Source organism: Oncorhynchus kisutch, linkage group LG2, assembly GCF_002021735.2.
Source record: "Oncorhynchus kisutch isolate 150728-3 linkage group LG2, Okis_V2, whole genome shotgun sequence".
NCBI lineage: Eukaryota > Metazoa > Chordata > Actinopteri > Salmoniformes > Salmonidae > Oncorhynchus > Oncorhynchus kisutch.
This window is the reverse complement of record NC_034175.2, coordinates 56,185,695-56,204,066: the sequence shown is the minus strand read 5'-3', so window position 1 is coordinate 56,204,066 and position 18,372 is coordinate 56,185,695. Positions and strand designations below refer to the sequence as shown.

The window sequence follows — 18,372 nt, the reverse complement described above, 5'->3', positions numbered from 1 at the left end:
GGAATGCTTATTACTACAGAATTGAGACATGCAGTGAGTCAGACGCCTAACTATACATGCTGTCACTCACCTGGTAAGTATACTGGGGAATTTGATGGGCATATGACACCCAACATCAAGAAAACAAACAGTTTAGTCACATGGTGGACGTGTACATGGCTGCACACATACTCATGCACACCGACACACACCCCACAGCTATGGGAGTTCAGTTACAATTACAGCAATCCACACAGACAGACACAACAACTGCTTTTCATCCCTTCTGTCTTGAATATCATTGAATCTTTGCAGTTTGTGAGTGAACTGGATTGCATAATCTGCTGTTTATTTCCTCAGTGTGACAGTATAACATGCCTGTGTTCTCATAAAGCAAACATGTTTAAACAGCAGATGTCTAAGGGAAGAGGAAAATAACAGATGTAAACAGTAATACCCGATGTCTGTCTACTACTACAAAGCAGTTAATCAAACTGAGGTCAACCAATATTGGGTTAAGTTGGGAAAATATATACGAGTACATTTGTACAGTACAAGCCAAACATACCTTGTTGTCTTTGTGTATGTTTGTACTCATGTGTGTTAGTGTGTGTGTGGGTTTTTCTGTTTTGGAAATGGTGAGATGTCTTCATCATGAGGTGAGCTGTCCATTTTATTGGGAAACGTCAGAAATTTCTACGCTGGGAGGGAAATCAGAAGAATTAGAGTTTCCCGGAAGCGGCTTGTCTTGACTGACAGTCACATATGTATAAGAAGGAACATGTCACACTCAGAGGTCCACTGTGTCTTCTTAACTCTGGTGGTGTGGATTTACTTGGAACAGAGCCACTGTCACTACCTCATCACTGTCACCATCATGGTCACCTGGGCAAACGTGAGTACTGATTCAATTCAGTAGTGGAAACTGTGTGAAGTACATAGAGCAAGCTGTGGTTAGCGCTTTAGAATAAGGAACACCTTAGGAACTTTAGAATAAAGACAACTTTAGGAACTTTAGAATAAAGACAACTGTAGGAACTTTAGAATAAAGACAACTTTAGGAACTTTAGAATAAAGACAACTTTAGGAACTTTAGAATAAAGACAACTTTAGGAACTTTAGAATAAGGAACACCTTAGGAACTTTAGAATAAAGACAACTTTAGGAACTTTAGAATAAGGAACACCTTAGGAACTTTAGAATAAAGACAACTTTAGGAACTTTAGAATAAAGACAACTTTAGGAACTTTAGAATAAAGACAACTTTAGGAACTTTAGAATAAAGAACACCTGAGGAATTTTAGAATAGGGAATAGTAGGTAGATATTTAATTGTCTTTTGTCAATGCTATACATCAATACTATATTGATTTCAACCTTTAGTTTGTTCTGCTGTTGTTTTTATTAGTGTAGTTAGATATTTGCTGTTAAGACTTGTCTCACTATATTCAATATTTTTACATTACAATATACACTGAATGTACAAAACATTAAATAGACTGACCAGGTGAATCCAGGTGAAAGCTATGATCCTTTATTGAAGTCACTTGTTAAATCCACTTCAATCAGTGTAGATGAAGGGGAGGAGACAGGTTAAATAATGATTTTTAAGCCTGGAGACGTATTGTTAATGTGTGGCATTCAGAGGATGAATGGGCAAGATGAAAGATATATTGACACAACTGTGGGAAGCATTGGAGTCAACATGGGCCAGCATCCCTGCAGAATGCTTTCAACACCTTGTAGGTATGAATATGAAGGTGTTTGTAATGTTTTGTACACTGTGTATTTATATTAGACAATTTCTACCTGGGTGCAGCTGTAGAATATATGTATATTACTGATATTATTAGTCTCTCCATGAGAAGCAGAGAGCAGGTACTCTTCTACTAGATCAGTTGACTTCAGAATTCTATCAAATCACATTCCTGCTGAACATTTGCTATTATATCATTTACTGAACTGAAACTTTGACAACACACTTTTTTAACAACTTCCAGCAGTATAGATAGATATCGGGTTTCACCCTCGGAGTTCTGTTTTTCGTCAGAGCTACCCCTTTGTCAGCGACTTCTGTCTGTGTGGGTGTGTCAAAAAGGATTTTATGTCACATTACATTTTTAAGACAAGTGAAAAGTGTCTCTCCTGATCTCACAGACACACTCCAACATTACAAATTTTGCATGTGATTATAATAACACTCTGGATGCAAGGTCTACACATATGTTCTTATTCCTCCAGTATGCCATGGTTATCCTCTATCTGCTCTCGGCATTGTTCATCGCTCGCTCTGCCTGTGGACTACGACTACCTCCGCTACCTATGATAGGTAAGTGTGTGTGTGTTTCTCTCTCTCTCTCTCTCTCTCTCTCTCTCTCTCTCTCTCTCTCTCTCTCTCTCTCTCTCTCTCTCTCTCGCACATTTGCATCTATATATGAATGTGACTGGTCTATGACTTATTCCTAAGAATGTACAGTGCCTCCGGAAAAGTATTCAGACCCCTTGACCTTTTCCACATTATGTTAGGTTACAGCCTTATTCTAAAATGTATGAGACATTTTTTTTATCAATCTACACACATTACCCCATAATGACAAATCCAAAACAGGTTTTTAGAAATGTTTGCAATTTTTTTTATTTTTTTACGGAAATGTTACATTTACACAAGTATTCAGACCCTTTACTCAGTACTTTGTGGAAGCACTTTTAGCAGCGACTACAGTCGTGAGTCTTCTTGGGTATGACGCTACAAGCTTGGCACACCTGTATTTGGGGAGTTTGTCCCATTCTCTGCAGTTCACCTCAAGCTCTGTGAGGTTGGATGGGGAGGGTTGCTGCACAGCTATTTTCAAGTCTATCCAGAGATGTTCGGGTTCAAGTCCGGGCTCTGGCTGGACCACTCAAGGACATTCAGAGACTTGTCCCGAAGCCTCTCCTGCGTTGTCTTGGCTGTGTGCTTGTCCTGTTGGAAGGTGAACCTTCGCCCCTAATCTGAGGTTCTGAGCGTTCAGGTTTTAAAGGATCTGTCTGTACTTTGCTCCGTTGATCTTTGTCTCGATCCTGACTAGTTTCCTGTCCCTGCTGCTGAAAAAAAATCCCATTGCGTGATGCTGCCACCACCATGCTGCGCCGTAGGGATGATGCCAGGTTTCCTCCAGATGTGACCCTTGGCATTCAGGCCAAAATCTTGTTTTCATCAGACCAGAGAATCTTGTTTCTCATGGTCTGAAAGTCTTTAGGTGCCTTTTGGCCAACTCAAAGCGGGCTGTCATGACTAGGAAGAGTGTTGGTGGTTCCAAACTTCTTCAATTTAAGAATGATTGAGGCCACTGTGTTCTTGGTGACCTTCAATGCTGCAGACATGTTTTGGTACCCTTCCCCAGCTCTGTGCCTCGACACAATCCTGTCTCGGAGCTCTACGGACAATTCCTTCGACCTCATAGCTTGGTTTTTGCTCTGATATCCACTGTCATCTGTGGGACCTTATATAGTGTGTGCCTTTCCAAATAATGTCCATTCAATTGAATTTCCAACAGATGAACTCCAATGAAGTTGTAGAAACTACTCAAGGATGATCAATGGAAACAAAATGCACATGAGCTCAGTTTGGAGTCTCATAGAAAAGGGTCTGAATACTGATGGAAATAAGGGTCTGAATACTGATGGAAATAAGGGTCTGAATACTGATGGAAATAAGGGTCTGAATACTGATGGAAATAAGGTATTTCTGTTTTTTGTTTTTTTAAATACTACCGTTCAAAAGTTTGGGGTCATTTAGAAATGTCCTTGTCTTTGAAAGGAAAGCGCATTTTTTGTCCATTAAAATAACATTGAATTGATCAGAAATACAGTGTAGACATTGCTAATGTTGTAAGTGACTATTGTAGCTGGAAATGACTGATTTAAAAAAAAGAATGGAATATCTATATAGGCATACAGAGGCCCATTATCAGCAAGCATCACTCCTGTGTTCCAATGGCACGTTGTGTTAGCTAATCCAAGTTTTTCATTTTAAAAGGCTAATTGATCATTAGAAAACCCTTGCAATTATGTTAGCACTGCTGAAAACTGTTGTCTTGATTAAACAAGCAATACAACTGGCCTTCTTTAGACTAGTTGAGTATGTGTAGCATCAGTATTTGTGGGTTCGATTACAGGCTCAAAATGGCCAGAAACAAAGGACTTTCTTCTGAACCTTGTCAGTCTAATCTTGTTCTGAGAAATGAAGGCTATTCCATGCGAGAAATTGCCAAGAAACCGGAAAAAGTCAAGGGGTCTGAATACTTTCCGAAGGCACTGTATGTATACATTTATTGATGGTAACTGATGTGTTTCCCCAGATGGCTGTTTCAGGGTGTCTCCAGAGCCGGAGGTGTTCCGTGTGCAGGGTGAAGCGGTGGTCCTAAGTTGCGTTGTGTTCGACAGGGTCCTCTACAAACGATTCTCCCAGGCTAAGGCGGGTTACACCTATGTCATCGCCAAGAGAAATGGGACGGAGGGCATTGACCCTGACGAGGGGAAAGAGGGACGGGTCCTGCAGCGTGAGCGACAGCTGTGGCTCCTCCCAGCTCGAACTTCTGACTCCGGAGAGTACTCCTGCATCTACAGGTAGATAAATCGTCACAGCCATTTGCATAAGGCTTTCCCTTTAGTTACTTACTTTTACTGTAGTATGTACAGTATGTAAATATGTCTACCTGTCGTATATTGATGTCTGTCAGTTGAACACTTTAATATATTTTGACATGGACAATGTCATGGAATATCTAACATATCCTAAGCACAGGTTATATCCTGTGGTATCAGTGCTTAATATGTATTACTTTTTCTTCTGTCATTTTCAGAAATGACACATTATGTGTAATTGGAAGCATCACTCTACAAGTTTATGAGACCAAGCAAACTGATATTGAGAAGTTGTCTTATCCCATCTCTACACCCGTGGGAAAAAAATTGTCAATCAGATGTCCTCATTTAAAGGACTTCAACAGGACTGAGGAAATAGAGTGGTATAAGGTGTGTGCAAACAATAGGCTACTTTTATTGCAGAGTTCCTTTATGGTTTGTTTTGTCGTTTGTGCGTCTAGCTATGAACCATCTACCTAAAGCATGTCTGGAGTTTTCCTCACTCAACTGTTTCCATTCACATAGGACTCCAGCCCGACAGTGCTTCCTGTTGGCAGTGGGCGCTACCAAAGACAGAGACAAGACGTGATCCTCATCTCAGACGTGAGGCCAGCAGACCAGGGCCTCTACACCTGTCAGCTTAGAGTCCACGTCAACAACCTCCAGTACACAGTCAGCAGGACCATTAACCTCAATGTAAAAGGTGGAATACCATAGCACAACAACAGTTTTATGGCTTTATCTGAGAACCCACTGACTGAATCCTGTGAATACCTCTCCATAGTTGTCCCATCATTTGCTCAATATTTTTAATCCACCATTTTGACAGTTACCATGCTCCTGACTTATGTGCGGCTGTATTGGTCCACTATGTGTTGTAATGGTGGTGTGTTCTGTGGACCTCTCTCTCCAGTGCCTGACCCAGTTCCCTACATTCAGACCACCAGGCCCATCTTTGACCCAGACACAACCCCAACCCCTAACCCTGGTCTCAGCACTGTGGAATGTGAGTGGATCTATCGTTATGCGGCTCAGAAAAGAAATGTCAATAACAGTACTTTCTATTTTTGACCGATTCACCTCTTCAAAAGCATAAATTGCTTACTTAGCGTGTATCACTTTATGTTGTTGATCGTGTACTTATGCTTAGGCTAGTGTAGTAGTCTTGGTCCTGGCTTTGTCTAATGCCTGTTTCTTTCCTTTTTTAGCCCCAGCAGTTGTGTCCCCCAAGATTGTGTCCCCTGCCAATGGAACAATCTTTGAAAGTACATTGGGTGGGTGAATCACATATGCATACTCTGTTTAACTTGAAAACCTATGTTTTGATTTTGGCTTGCATCAGTATTCTAACTGTACCACCTCTATCTAACCACATCCAGGCTCTGTTTTGGAGATATCCTGCCAGGTTTTCACAGGGAGCCAATCAGCGGACGCCACAATGGTCACATGGTTGGTGGACGGCCATTCATTGGATTCGTCCAACCTTGGTGGACGGGCTCTGATGAGTCAGAGGAGGTAATACATATTGCATGTGTCTCTTTAATTGTGTACACATATAATGTGCAAGTAAGCTCAATGAAGATTATTGCTTTGTTCCCAGGGTAACCACAGTGGCTGGGGGTTGTTATGTTGAGGTGAATCTGTACATCATTGATCTGTGTGATGAGGATACAAGGGCAGAGCTGAAGTGTGTCACTCAAAACCAGGGAGGAAGACAGGAGGTCATTGCACAGTTCAGAGTCGAAGGTAGGCCCATCTCAACTAACATATGATACATGCACTAGACCTGTACATATTGATCATTTTAAACCAGGCAATTTGGGTCCTGGATGTTGATTGGCTGAAAGCATGTGGTATATCAGACAATATACCACAGGTTTGACACAAAATTACTTGTTTACTGCTCTAATTACATTGGTAACCAGTTTATAATAGCAATGAGGCACCTCAGGAGTTTGTGGTATATGGACAATACGCCACGCACGGCTAATGGCTGTATCCATGCACTCCGCGTTGCGTCGTGTATACGAACAGCCCTTAGCCATGGTATATTGGCCAAATACCACACCTCCTCAGGCCTTATTTCTTAAATGTACCATTGATTATGTGATTGAAACTCAAAGCAAGCCTTGAAATGTGTGTGTTTCACTCGCTCTCTCCCTTTCTCAGACCCCAGGTCCACATGGCTGATGGTGGGTGTAGCAGGGTCTGTTTGTTTCCTGACTGTGGTCTCTGTCTTCCTTTACCTCCTCCTAAAACCCAGAGGAAAGGCTGACTACTTCCTGGCTCGACAGAACAGCACCTTTAGCTCTACTTTTAGCTCCACATAAACCCCTCTCAAGTGATCTTGATGGCTATTTTTCTGTTGTTTTGTTACACAGTGTATACAAAAGTTGACTTACTTTAAACAGAATGTATACAATGTATTATTGTTATTAAACATATTTTTGAATGAATATCAAAAATAAAATATTTTATTTTTATATGAACGTGATCCATTTCTGATAAAGAATAAGGAGCTGAGGTGACAATGACAGAAGGTTCTGGTAGGCTATAAGAGCATTCACTCCTGTTCATCAGTGAACCGTGAACCACAACAGCAACAGTCACACAGGGATTCCAAGGTAGTAAGAAGTATCACAAATTATATTTTAGCATATAGGCCTACATATGACAATAATTCTTTTTGTATGATTATTTTTGGTGGAATGAAATGAGACCCCTTCAACCATGTTATGGTTAAGCAATAAGGCCCGAGGGGGTGTGGTATATGACCAATATACCACGGCTAAGGGCTGTTCTTTAGCACAACACAACGCGGAGTGCCTGGACACAGCCCTTAGCCGTGGTATATTGGCCATATATCACAAACCCCAGAGGTGCCTTATTGCTATTATAAACTGGTTACCAACATAATTACAGCAGTAAAAATACATGTTTTGTCATACCCATGGTATACGGTCTGATATACCATGGCTGTCAGCCAATCAGCATTCAGGGCTTGAACCACCCAGTTTATTATATACCTTTGCTAAGATGCCACTAGATGGTGATACATTACAAGGTGATTAGACTCACACTCAATATATTCTCTGTGTGAAGTCAATCACAAAAGATTCTGACTTGAGTCATGCTGTGGTTAACAGTTGGAGGTAATTTTCTACAGCAAGAAGGAAAGGAATGAGATTTACCCTGCTTTCTGTCTATTGTTCTCTCTCCCTCCCTCTACGTTTCTATGTGCCTATAGTTCTATAATAGCAATATAACAAATAACACACAGATAGGTGGGTGTCTCCCATTCTTGGTGGAATCATGCCAGATTCCAAGTCCCTCCCTGCCGTGTTGCACAACGCTGCATTCTTTGCTTTTGAGCAGAAAGGTTTCTTAAGATCCAGAGGAAATTATTACACATTCAGCCCAGAAACACTCCCAGACTACAGAATAACTTCTGTTTGGGAAAACAGTGTTTTTGGGCATGTCTGATGCTTTTTAAATGTATATTCTTCAATATAGCCTTTAGGTTAAAATTGAAGATGGTGTTTTTACAGTCGTTTACTAGACAAAGTACATGGAGAAGCCTGTTTAATAGAAAAGGAATGTGACATGGACTTCAAGCTGTTCGGATAAGGCGTGGAACCAGAACTAAACTTCAGGTATGCAAACTTTTCCGCTCTGTGTCAGACGGATAGGGAGGGATACCTTGGCACAGATCAATCAATGTCACTCTCTTTTCTGGTGGTGTTACATAGTGTGTCCATGTATAGTGTTTTCAATGTATTTGTGTAGTATCTTATCTGTGGTTGGTTGAAATTGTTTGTGTTGGTTTTTATAACATTTAGGTTGGACTTTTTTCCTTGAGGACAGCAATGCTATGTAAAATCAAACCAAAATGAGAGAAGAGAATGAGGGAAAATTGGTGGTTGCATTTCCCCCCCGCCCAAGTACTTACCACAGTGTGTGTGTGTTTAGCGGAGAGACACCGGGGAACCCAAGAGCAGACTCAGATGAGGAAACAGGGATGAATGAACCAATACATTTATTGTTACACAGAGAGATATGGAGTGCAGATCCGGGGAGCTCGGATGTGTTGCAGAAAAAACAGATGTGGAGACTGAGGTGGAGTTGGCTGAGTAGAACAGGGTAAACAGGTCCTGAGGGGAATCCAATGTAGTGGTGGTGAGTAAAATCCAGAGCAAGGTAGTTGGGTGGGGAGATGTGGAACAGGAGACAGAGACAGAGCGGTAACTGCAATGAGAGGATAAACAGTGTCAGGCAGGGAAACAGGCACAGCAGAGTAACAGGATCTTGAGTAATCATAAATGGCTAGAATCATAACAGACTGAGCAGAGATTACGATCTGGCAGAGTAGAAGTGGCAGGACTGAGTATTTGTAGAGGTATTGATTATGGAACGAGTTGCAGCTGGAAGGGATTTGCTCTGACTACAGCAGGACCCCCCTGGGCCCTCCTTCAGGTGCAATGACAACGGCACATGTGGTCCTGGACTGAGGGCACCGCTACATCGACCTCTTGGGCAGGGAACAAGGGAGGTTGGTAACCCAGAGCACACTCAAAGGGTGACATACCTGATGAGGGTGTTGTGGGCATATTCCACCTAGAGTAGCTGAGCACTCCAGGAGGAAGGGTTAGCCAAAGTCACACAGCGTAGGGCAGTTTCCAACTCCTGGTTGGCCTGCTCGTTCTGGCTGTTGGTCTGGGGGTGATATCCAGACAAAAGGCTAACATTAATACCCAGAGCTGTGTAAAAGGCTCTCCATACTTGGGATGTAAACTGGGGTCCTCTGTCAGAAACAATGTCAATAGGGATGCCATGCAGCCGCAAAACATGGAATACCAGCAGGTCCGCAGTTTCCCGGGAGGATGGAAGCTTGGAGAGGGGAATGAAGTGAGCAGCTTTGGAGAATCGGTCAACATCAGTTACCATTCGATGGGGGAAGGCCATTGACAAAGTCCAGAGCTATATGTGACCAGAGGCGACTGGGTATGGGAAGAGGGCAAAGCAGACCAGATGTAGGTTTGGTGGAGGTTTTGTTCTGGGCACAGACACGAGCAGGCTGAGATTAATTCCCAAGCATCTATATCCAAGGTGGGCCACCAAAATCCCTGACGCAGAAAGGCGACAGTCCGGTTTATGCCAGGGTGACAGGTGTGGTGAGTAGAATGGGCCCATTGAAGAACATCAGAACGAACTGAATCTGGCACAAACATAGCCTTACAAGGACCCTTTCTAGGATCAGTCTGGTTCAGCTGACCCTGACGGACACGGGACTCAATCTCCCAGAGGACAGCAGCAACGATGCAGGAGGAAGGCATAATGGTTTCTGGCTCGGAACCTGTGTAGTGAGCGGTGAACTGATGGGAGAGGGCGTCAGGGTTGGTATTCTTAGATTTGGGGTGATAAGTGAGTGTGAAGTTGAATCTTCCAAAAAACAATGCCCACCTGGCCTGCCGAGAGTTCAGACATTTGGCGGTCTGAATGTAGGCTAGATTTTTTGTGATCCGTCCACACAATGAAGGGAAGAACCGTACCAACTAACCAGTGATGCCACTCCTCAAGAGCCAACTTAACAGCCAGAAGTTCCCGGTTACCTATGTCAAAATTTCTCTCTGCAGGGGAGAGCTTACGGGACAAGAAGGCACAAGGATGGAGCTTCTGATCCAAGGGAGAACATTGAGACAGGACTACACCTACTCCGGTGTTGGAAGCGTCCACCTCAAGGACGAACTGGAGTTGTGGGTCTGGCTGGGTAAGGATTGGAGCAGTAGTGAAGCGGTGCTTGAGTTCCTGGAACGCTGCCTCTGCTTCAGGGAACCAGTGGAATGGAGTGGAGGTGGAGGTAAAAGGAGCTGCCAAACAACTGTAGTCATGGATGAATCGTCTATAAAAAATGGTCAAACCCCAGGAAACGCTGTAACTGCTTCAGATTAGCGGGCACGGGCCACTCTGTAACTGCTTCAGATTAGCGGGCACGGGCCACTCTGTAACTGCTTCAGATTAGCGGGTACGGGCCACTCTGTGACTGCTTCAGATTAGCGGGTACGGGCCACTCTGTGACTGCTTCAGATTAGCGGGTACGGGCCACTCTGTGACTGCTTCAGATTAGCGGGTACGGGCCACTCTGTGACTGCTTCAGATTAGCGGGCACGGGCCACTCTGTGACTGCTTCAGATTAGCGGGCACGGGCCACTCTGTGACTGCTTCAGATTAGCGGGTACGGGCCACTCTGTGACTGCTTCAGATTAGCGGGCACGGGCCACTCTGTGACTGCTTCAGATTAGCGGGCACAGGCCACTCTGTGACTGCTTCAGATTAGCGGGCACAGGCCACTCTGTGACTGCTTCAGATTAGCGGGCACAGGCCACTCTGTGACTGCTTCAGATTAGCGGGCACAGGCCACTCTGTGACTGCTTCAGATTAGCGGGCACAGGCCACTCTGTGACTGCTTCAGATTAGTGGGCACAGGCCACTCTGTAACTGCTTCAGATTAGCGGGTACGGGTCACTCTGTGACTGCTTCAGATTAGCGGGTACGGGCCACTCTGTGACTGCCCTAACCTTGGCAGTGTCCTTCGTAGCTGTCCATTACATTACCTCCCCTCTCCATCCAACACTCACGGAGACGGTTGTCAATGAGGATAGTCAGAGAAATGAGTTTGTCAAGTCCATCAGGCTCCTCTCTCGACACCAACTTGTCTTTGAGGGTCTCGGTGAGTGCGTTCTGGAATGCTCCCTGGAGGGCCTCATCATTCCACACACTCTCTGCGGCGAGGGTGTGGAACTCACATGCCATTTCAGCCACACTCTGGGAGCCTTGACGAAGGGACAGAAGTTGGTTAGTGGCATCCTTTCCACAAACCGGGTGGTCGAAGACCTTCCTCATCTCATCTGTGAAATGACCGTAGGAGAAGCAGATAGGTGACTGTCTCTCCCTCACCACAGTTGCCCAGGAAAGCGCTGCTCCCAGAAGGCAGCCAATCAAAAAATACATCTTGGCTCATTCACTAGAATAAGAGTAGGGCTGTTGCTCAAATACTAGTGAACATTGAAAAGAAAGGCTCTGCAAGCGCCAAGATTACCATCATAGCGCTCAGGAGTCAGAACAAAAGGCTCCCGGGGTGCAGAAGAGGGACTTGAGACTGGTTGTGAACTCTGGGTGGAGGTTGGGACCTGTAGGTCAGACAGGCTGTGTGAAAACTCCTTGATGTTCTCCAGCAGAGTTTTCAGGGCTTGGTCATGTTGCTCAAGAAGGGTGCCTTGACCAACAGGAATTTGGTGAAGAGTAGTGGAGTCTGCTGGATTCATCACTTGGACAGATCGTACTGTTATGCAGAGCGAAGGAGGCTTTGTTGCGGAATAGAAAGCCGACTCTAGATTTGATTTTAGATTGGAGATGTTTGATATGAGTCTGGAAGGAGAGTTTACAGTCTAGCCAGACACCTAGGTACTTATAGATGTCCACATATTCTAGGTCGGAACCATCCAGGGTGGTGATGCTAGTCGGGCGTGCGGGTGCAGGCAGCGAACGGTTGAAAAGCATGCATTTGGTTTTACTAGCGTTTAAGAGCAGTTGGAGGCCACGGAAGGAGTGTTGTATTGCATTGAAGCTCGTTTGGAGGTTAGATAGCACAGTGTCCAAGGACGGGCCGGAAGTATACAGAATGGTGTCACTACAATGTTGTTGATCCATCCTCAGTTTTCTCTCATCACAGCCATTGAACTCTGTAACTGTTTTAAAATCACCAACGGCCTCATGGTAACATCCCTGAACAGTTTAATTCCTGTCCTACAGCTCAGTTCAGAAGGACGACTGTGTCTTTGACGTGTGTTGGCGATTTAAATCATACAGTGTCTTCAGAAAGTATTCATACCCCTTGACTTAATTCACATTTTGTTGTGTTACAGCCTGGATTGAAAATTGATGAAACACCTTTTTTTTACTCACCCATCTACCCACAATAACCCATAATGACAAAGTGAATACATGTTTTTAGAAATGTATGCAAATGTATTTGGAATGAAATACAGAAATATCTAAATATCAAACAAGGCTCTGCATGGTCAATCTGTGTCTGTAGCGGCCGTACAGCATTTACTGCGAAACATCCTCTGCAAAAGTCAGGGCATTCATACTTCTTGCGCTTCATGTAGCAGAGCAGAGCTGTTGTGAAGGAAGTTGTCAAGGAAGTGAGCTTGTGTTTATACAGGACCTCCAGCCCCCATCTACCGTCTACAGTCCAGCCCCCATCTATGTCAATGTGTAGCTACACGGAGATATACAGAGCCCTCCGTATTGTTACACGATTTGGGAGGTGCACGGTGATGCTGTATGGAGCTCGAATTGGTCTCTGCATGCCTCCAGAGGCTTCACAATTGAGTCACACCCTTCCTAAGGAGCCTCCGACCACATTTTCGGATCAGGCATAAATTGGCTTTGAGTATTCACACTTCTGAGTCAATACATGTTAGAATCACTTTTGGCAGCTATTACAGCTGTCAGTCTTTCTGGGTAAGACTCTAAAAGCTTTGCACACCTGGATTGTGCAATATTTTCACATTATTCGTTTTTAAATTCTTCAAGCTCTGTCAAGTTGGTTGTTGATCATTGCTAGACAGCCATTTTCAAGTCTTGCCATAGATTTTCAAGACGATTTAAGTCAAAACTATAACTAGACCACTCATGAACATTCAATGCCGTCTTGGTAAGCAACTCCACTGTATATTTGGCCTTTTGTTTGTTTTAGGTTATTGTCCTGTTGAGATTTGCAATCATCTTCCAGTGTCTGTTGGAAAGCAAACTGAGCCAGGTTTTCCTCTAGGATGTTGCCTGTGCTTAGCTCTATTCCTTTTTTTTGTTTTTCACTTTTACCTCCTTTTCCTCCCTAATTTAATGATATCCAATTGGTAGTTACAGTCTTGTCTCATCGCTGCAAATCCCCTACGGACTTGGGAGATGCGAAGGTGGAGAGCCATGCGTCCTCTGAAACATAACCCTGCCAAGCCGCACTGCTTCTTGACACATTGCTTGTTTACACCGAAAGCCAATTGCACCAAGGACACCGAGGAAACACCATCCAGCTGGTGACTGAAGTCAGCTTGCAGACGCCCGGCCCACCACAAGGAGTCGCTAGAGTGCGATGGGACAAGGAAATCCCAGCCGGCCAAACCCTCCCCTGACCCAGACATGCTGAGCCAATTGTGCACCGCCTCATGGGTCTCCCGGTCACGGCCGGCTGTGACACAGCCTGGGATCAAACGTGAGTCTGTAGTGATGCCTTTAGACTGCTGCGCCACTCGGGAGGCCTATTCCTTTTCTTTTTATCCTAAAAAAAATCCCTAGTGGTTGTCGATGACAAGCATACCCATAACATGATGAAACTACCACCATGCTTGAAAATATGAAGAGTGGTATTTTTATTCGGTACAGGCTTCCTTCTTTTCACTCTGTCATTTAGGTTAGTATTGTGGAGTAACTACAATGTTGTTGATCCATTCTCAGTTTTCTATCATAGCCATTAAACTCTGTAATTCATGGTGAAATCCCTTAGTGGTTTCCTTCCTCTACAGCAACTGAGTTAGGAAGGACTGGGTGTATTGTAGTGATTGGGTATATTGATACACCATCCAAAGTGAAATTAATATTGTTCAAAAGGATATTCAATGTCTAATTTAATGTCTAACAATAGGTTCCCTTCTTTGCGAGCCACTGGAAAACCTCCCTGGTCTTTGTGGTTGAATCTGTGTTTGAAATTCACTGCTCGACTGAGGGTCCTTACAGATGATTGTATGTGTGGGGTACCAGTGGTGTAAAGTACTCAAGTAAAAATACTTCTAAGTACTACTTATGTCGTTTTTTGGGATATCTGTACTTTACTTAACTATTTATATTTTTGACAACTTTTACTCCACTACATTTCTGAAAATAATGTACTTTTACTCCTTACATTTTCCCTGACACCCAAAAGTACTCTGTCTAATTCACACACTTATCAAGAGAACATCCCTGGTCATCCCTACTGCCTCTGATCTAGCAGACTCAATAAACACAAATGCTTCGTTTGTAAATTATGTCTGAGTGTGGAACTGTGACCCTGGCTATCCGTACATTTAAAAACCAAGAAAATGGGCTTGTCTGGTTTGCATAATATAAGATATTTTAAATTATTTATACTTTTAATTTTGATGCTTAAGTAAATTTAAACCAAATACTTTAAGACTTTTACTCAAGTAGTATTTTACTGGGTGACTTTTACTTTTACTTGAGTCATTTTCTATTAAGGTATCTTTACTTTTACTAGAATGTATGAAAATTGGGTACTTTTTCCCCCACTGTGGGGTACAGAGATGAGGTAGTCATTCAAAATGATCTTAAACACTATTATTGCCACAGTGAGTCCATGCAAATTATTATGTGACTTGTTAGGCAAATCTTTACTCCTGAACGTATTTAGGCTTGCCATAACAAAGGGGTTGAGTAGTTATTGACTCAAGATATTTCAGCTTTTCTTTTTTTATTAATTTGTAAAGATGTCTAAAAACATAATTCCACTTTGACATTATGGGGTATTGTGTGTAGGCCAGTGACCTAAATCGCAGTTTAATCTATTTTAAATTCAGGCTGTATGTAACACAACAAAATGTGGAAAGAGTCAAGGGGTGTGAATACTTTCTAAATGCACTGTAACCCACAGCATACTGTAATTATTAAACTTGACCATGCTTAAAGAGATATTCAATGTCTGATTTGTTATTGTTACCCATCTACCAATCACTGCCCTTCTTTATGAGGCTTTTGAAAAGCTCCCTGGTCTTTGCAGTTGAATCTGTGCTTGAAATTCAATACTTGCCTGAGAGGCCTTAGAGATGTTGTATGTCAACCCCTATTCTTTCACAGAGTGAGTCCATGTAATTTATTGTGTGACTTGTTGAGCCAAATTTGACTCCTGAACTAATTTAGGCTCGGCTAAACAAAGGGGCTGAATACTTATGCAATGACTATATTTTAGTTATGAATTTTGTTGATTTTTTATTTTTTTATCTTCCACTTTGACATTATAGAGTATTTTGTATAGATTGACAAAAAATTGACAATTAAATACATTTTTGTCCCACTTTGTGACACATTAAAATGTGAAGAAATCCAAGGGGTCTGAATACTTTTGCAAGGCACTAAGAGTAAAACGTTATGGATTTTAAAATGATCCAGCAGCTATGTCATAAAGGCTCACCTGGCTACCAAGAAGCAACTCCATGGTTGGGCCATTTGTGGTCCCTCAACTGCACTAGCTTTTTACATAGTCCCCAGCATGCAGTTCTGTGTAGAGGCCCTCTAATGGTTCAAATTAATTTGTAGTCCCTGTGACGCAGCTACTGTGTTATCATTGGTTGAGCTTCATCCCAGGACCTCCTGCTGAGGTCGAGTCAGGCTTCCTCTCTAGGCTGGACTCCTAAAGAGAACACACTCTTTTGCAACCGGTCCTGTGTAGATCCCTGCAGTTGGGCCATTTGTGGTCACTCAACTGCACTAGCTTTTTACCTAGTCCCCAGCATGCAGCTCTGTCTAGAGGCCCTCTAATGGTTCAAATTAATTTGTAGTCCCTGTGACGCAGCTACTGTGTTATCATTGGTTGAGCTTCATCCCAGGACCTCCTGCTGAGGTCGAGTCAGGCTTCCTCTCTAGGCTGGACTCCTAAAGAGAACACACTCTTTTGCAACCGGTCCTGTGTAGATCCCTGCAGTGTGGATAGGTGAGGACATTTGCGTTGTTTTTGTGACTGAAGCGTCATATGTAAAAAAAAAAAAATTTAAGAATGCTACTAAATTATCCTGCATAGGACAACCAGTGATAACTACAGAATATAACTTGAACCATTTGTTTCTTGCAAGATTAATATTCTTTGAGATTTCCGGATTTTGAGGAACTCCCTCGTGATGTTGTAACTCTTACCACAAATGGCACGCTTCCTGTTGTCATTATTTTGCTTGGAGAGCATTGTTCAGAAGGCTTGGACACCCTCCACAAATGAATTCCTCAATCAGGCATTTGTGCTCTGTGTGCAAGTGACAGAAAGATTAGCCTTATCTTACCATGTGCTTTACTATAGTGCTAAGAATGTGTTAGTGGTTGCTAGTTTGTGCTTTGTATGTTCATGGAGTAAGAAGCACGGGCCATGCACATGTTCCATGCACTCGTGCAAAGTTGTGGCCTTGTTTGATGATCTGATGAGCAACCTGCTTAAACCTGCTTTAACTGTCAACCCCAGGAGTGGAATTTCTGGAATTGTCTAGTGGTGTGTGTGGTTGACATAGGAGTATAGTGTTGACTAGGATTCAATCAGTTAGTTGACTTTTTTGCTGTATATTTTGCAATGTGTTGATGTTCTTCTTTATGTTGTTTTGTGTTGTCTTGTTTTGTAGTCTGCCGTGCTTTTCCCCCCCAGACTAAATCTGCTCATTGTTTTAGTCAATCACATCTCTAACATCATTTATCAGATTTATTGTGAGATGTCAGATATGCGTAATTATATTAAGCCAGTGTGGGAGAGAAATCTCCATTCACTTTCACCTCTGCCAGATCTGGTGATCGTCCACTAATAAAATGATTAAAACTGTACTCGTCTCACCAGAGAGCTTTCCCACCATCCTTTTCAATAGGCGGACATCATTACTGTAGTAAGTGAAATGGGGATACCTAGTCAGTTGTCCAACTGAATGTATTCAACTGAAATATGTCTTCTACATTTAACCCAACCCCTATGAATCCGAGAAGTGCGGGGGGCTGCCTTAAACAACATCCACGTCTTCGGCGCCTGGGGAACAGTGGGTTAACTGCCTTGCTCAGGGGCAGAACGACATATTTTTACCTTGCGAGCTTGGGGATTCAATCCAGCAACCTTTTGTTTACTGGCAAAATGCTCTAACCACTAGAACTGAAGACGTTAACTGGCCATTTATTTGAGATATAAAGGCCACTGGGAGTGATCACCAAGCTTCTGACAGTCTGTCACATTGAGTTGACTTCCATCATCTCAATATCTGGATATTCCCACGTGACCCTTCTGTCTCTGTGATCCAATCATGATAATGGTTGATACATGAAGACGAATCTCTCTCTCAAAAAAGTCTGTGTTTACCCCCAGATACATTGAAACAACACAGTGAGGTACAGTAAACATACTGTAGGTGAGAGTGCTTGCTGTCAATGATCCACACATTGTAGCAGGGCATGTGCAACAATCCACACATTGTAGCAGGGCAATGTGAACAAGCCAATGCGTGTGTCGCGGCTGTAGAGTCTTTGCAGGTGTGTTCTGGTCACAGTATAATTATTCTCAATGAGCCTTTTGTCATAGTAGAATGACACCCTTTTAGATTAGCCTATTCATGTCTGATCAAATACACGTCAGCATACTTGCTCCCATTTCTGAGCAAACATTTAATCTGCAAACTGCTTCATCTTTTAGGTCATCTAGAATGACTCACAGGCAACTGAGACATTGCCCTCTGGTGACAGTTTTAAATCACAGCTAGTACAATATCGTCATACACTACAGTATTCCTAAACACTCTTCATGCAACACAATCCTTCACATATGCAGTAGTTGTCTTTGGAAACCCAGTTTTGGTTAACATTTTAAGAGTAGATCATGAAGTTGTTGTGTATAGATGGTTTATATGTTGTTTATAGGTTGTGTACTCATGCCGTGTAGATGTAGTGCAGAGGTTGTGTAAACATTTGGGTAGAAGTTGTG

At 43.0% G+C, this 18,372-nt stretch overlaps 2 protein-coding genes across 4 annotated transcripts in view; both read left to right on the top strand.

Moving 5' to 3' along the window:
* Positions 1 to 431: 431 nt before the first annotated feature.
* On the top strand, positions 432 to 7,087 carry LOC109868491 (interleukin-1 receptor type 2). The gene is made up of 10 exons (XM_020458092.2): positions 432 to 874; positions 2,220 to 2,307; positions 4,319 to 4,586; positions 4,823 to 4,994; positions 5,130 to 5,307; positions 5,518 to 5,610; positions 5,813 to 5,878; positions 5,984 to 6,119; positions 6,205 to 6,350; positions 6,774 to 7,087. Exons 1-10 carry the CDS (start codon positions 761 to 763, stop codon positions 6,932 to 6,934), a joined length of 1,422 nt encoding a protein of 473 aa, XP_020313681.1. The 5' UTR covers positions 432 to 760; the 3' UTR covers positions 6,935 to 7,087.
* An 861-nt stretch (positions 7,088 to 7,948) lies between these two features.
* Positions 7,949 to 18,372, top strand: part of LOC109868458 (interleukin-1 receptor type 1) — a 36,803-nt gene continuing 26,379 nt past the window's right edge. The window contains exons 1-2 of one of the 3 annotated variants that reach the window (XM_031797952.1): positions 7,983 to 8,257; positions 10,238 to 10,371. In XM_031797952.1, the coding sequence (XP_031653812.1) occupies positions 10,269 to 10,371 (103 nt within the window). In that variant the 5' untranslated portion in view covers positions 7,983 to 8,257; positions 10,238 to 10,268. Of the gene's footprint in view, positions 8,258 to 10,237; positions 10,372 to 16,062; positions 16,369 to 18,372 lie in introns of those variants that run through there. The other 2 variants (XM_020458052.2, XM_020458043.2) reach the window with 2 other exon arrangements.